Source organism: Antrostomus carolinensis, unplaced genomic scaffold (genome assembly GCF_000700745.2).
Source record: "Antrostomus carolinensis isolate BGI_N321 unplaced genomic scaffold, ASM70074v2 scaffold42952, whole genome shotgun sequence".
NCBI classification, from domain to species: Eukaryota; Metazoa; Chordata; class Aves; order Caprimulgiformes; family Caprimulgidae; genus Antrostomus; species Antrostomus carolinensis.
The window spans coordinates 1-372 of NW_010298469.1; the positions used below are offsets into that span (position 1 = coordinate 1).

The 372-nt window shown below is 48.9% G+C and overlaps 1 protein-coding gene across 1 annotated transcript in view; it reads left to right on the plus strand.

The window, feature by feature from the left end:
• Positions 1 to 36: 36 nt before the first annotated feature.
• Positions 37 to 372, plus strand: part of LOC104520691 (nuclear factor 1 B-type) — a gene marked incomplete at its 3' end in the record, with an annotated part of 7,029 nt that continues 6,693 nt past the window's right edge. The window contains exon 1 of the mRNA XM_010162448.1: positions 37 to 361. Coding sequence (XP_010160750.1) covers positions 332 to 361 — 30 coding nt within the window. The remainder of the gene's footprint in view (positions 362 to 372) is intronic.

The window sequence follows — 372 nt, forward strand, 5'->3', positions numbered from 1 at the left end:
CCCCCCGAGTCCTTCCCCCCTCATCTGCAAAACAACCACCAGCAGCAGCAGCAGCAAAAGCGAGACTCCTGCGCCGCCGACTACCAGAGGGTTAAAAGTGTAGATTGGATTTCACCCCGGGAAATCTCGCACACGGAGTGAACTTGAATCTTTGGCTATTTAAGGAGGACTGGGGTTTGTTGTGAAGTTGTGGTGATCCAGGGCAGAGCCCTGTCCTGATTGATTTCATCTTCCTTGAGTCTCAGATGACTGTAAAATGAATAGATGAAATTATTCCTTTTTGAGGCTTTTCTTAGGGGCTCTCCGTGCAGCGTGTTCTCAAAGCGAAGTCATGATGTATTCTCCAATCTGTCTCACTCAGGTATAGACGCG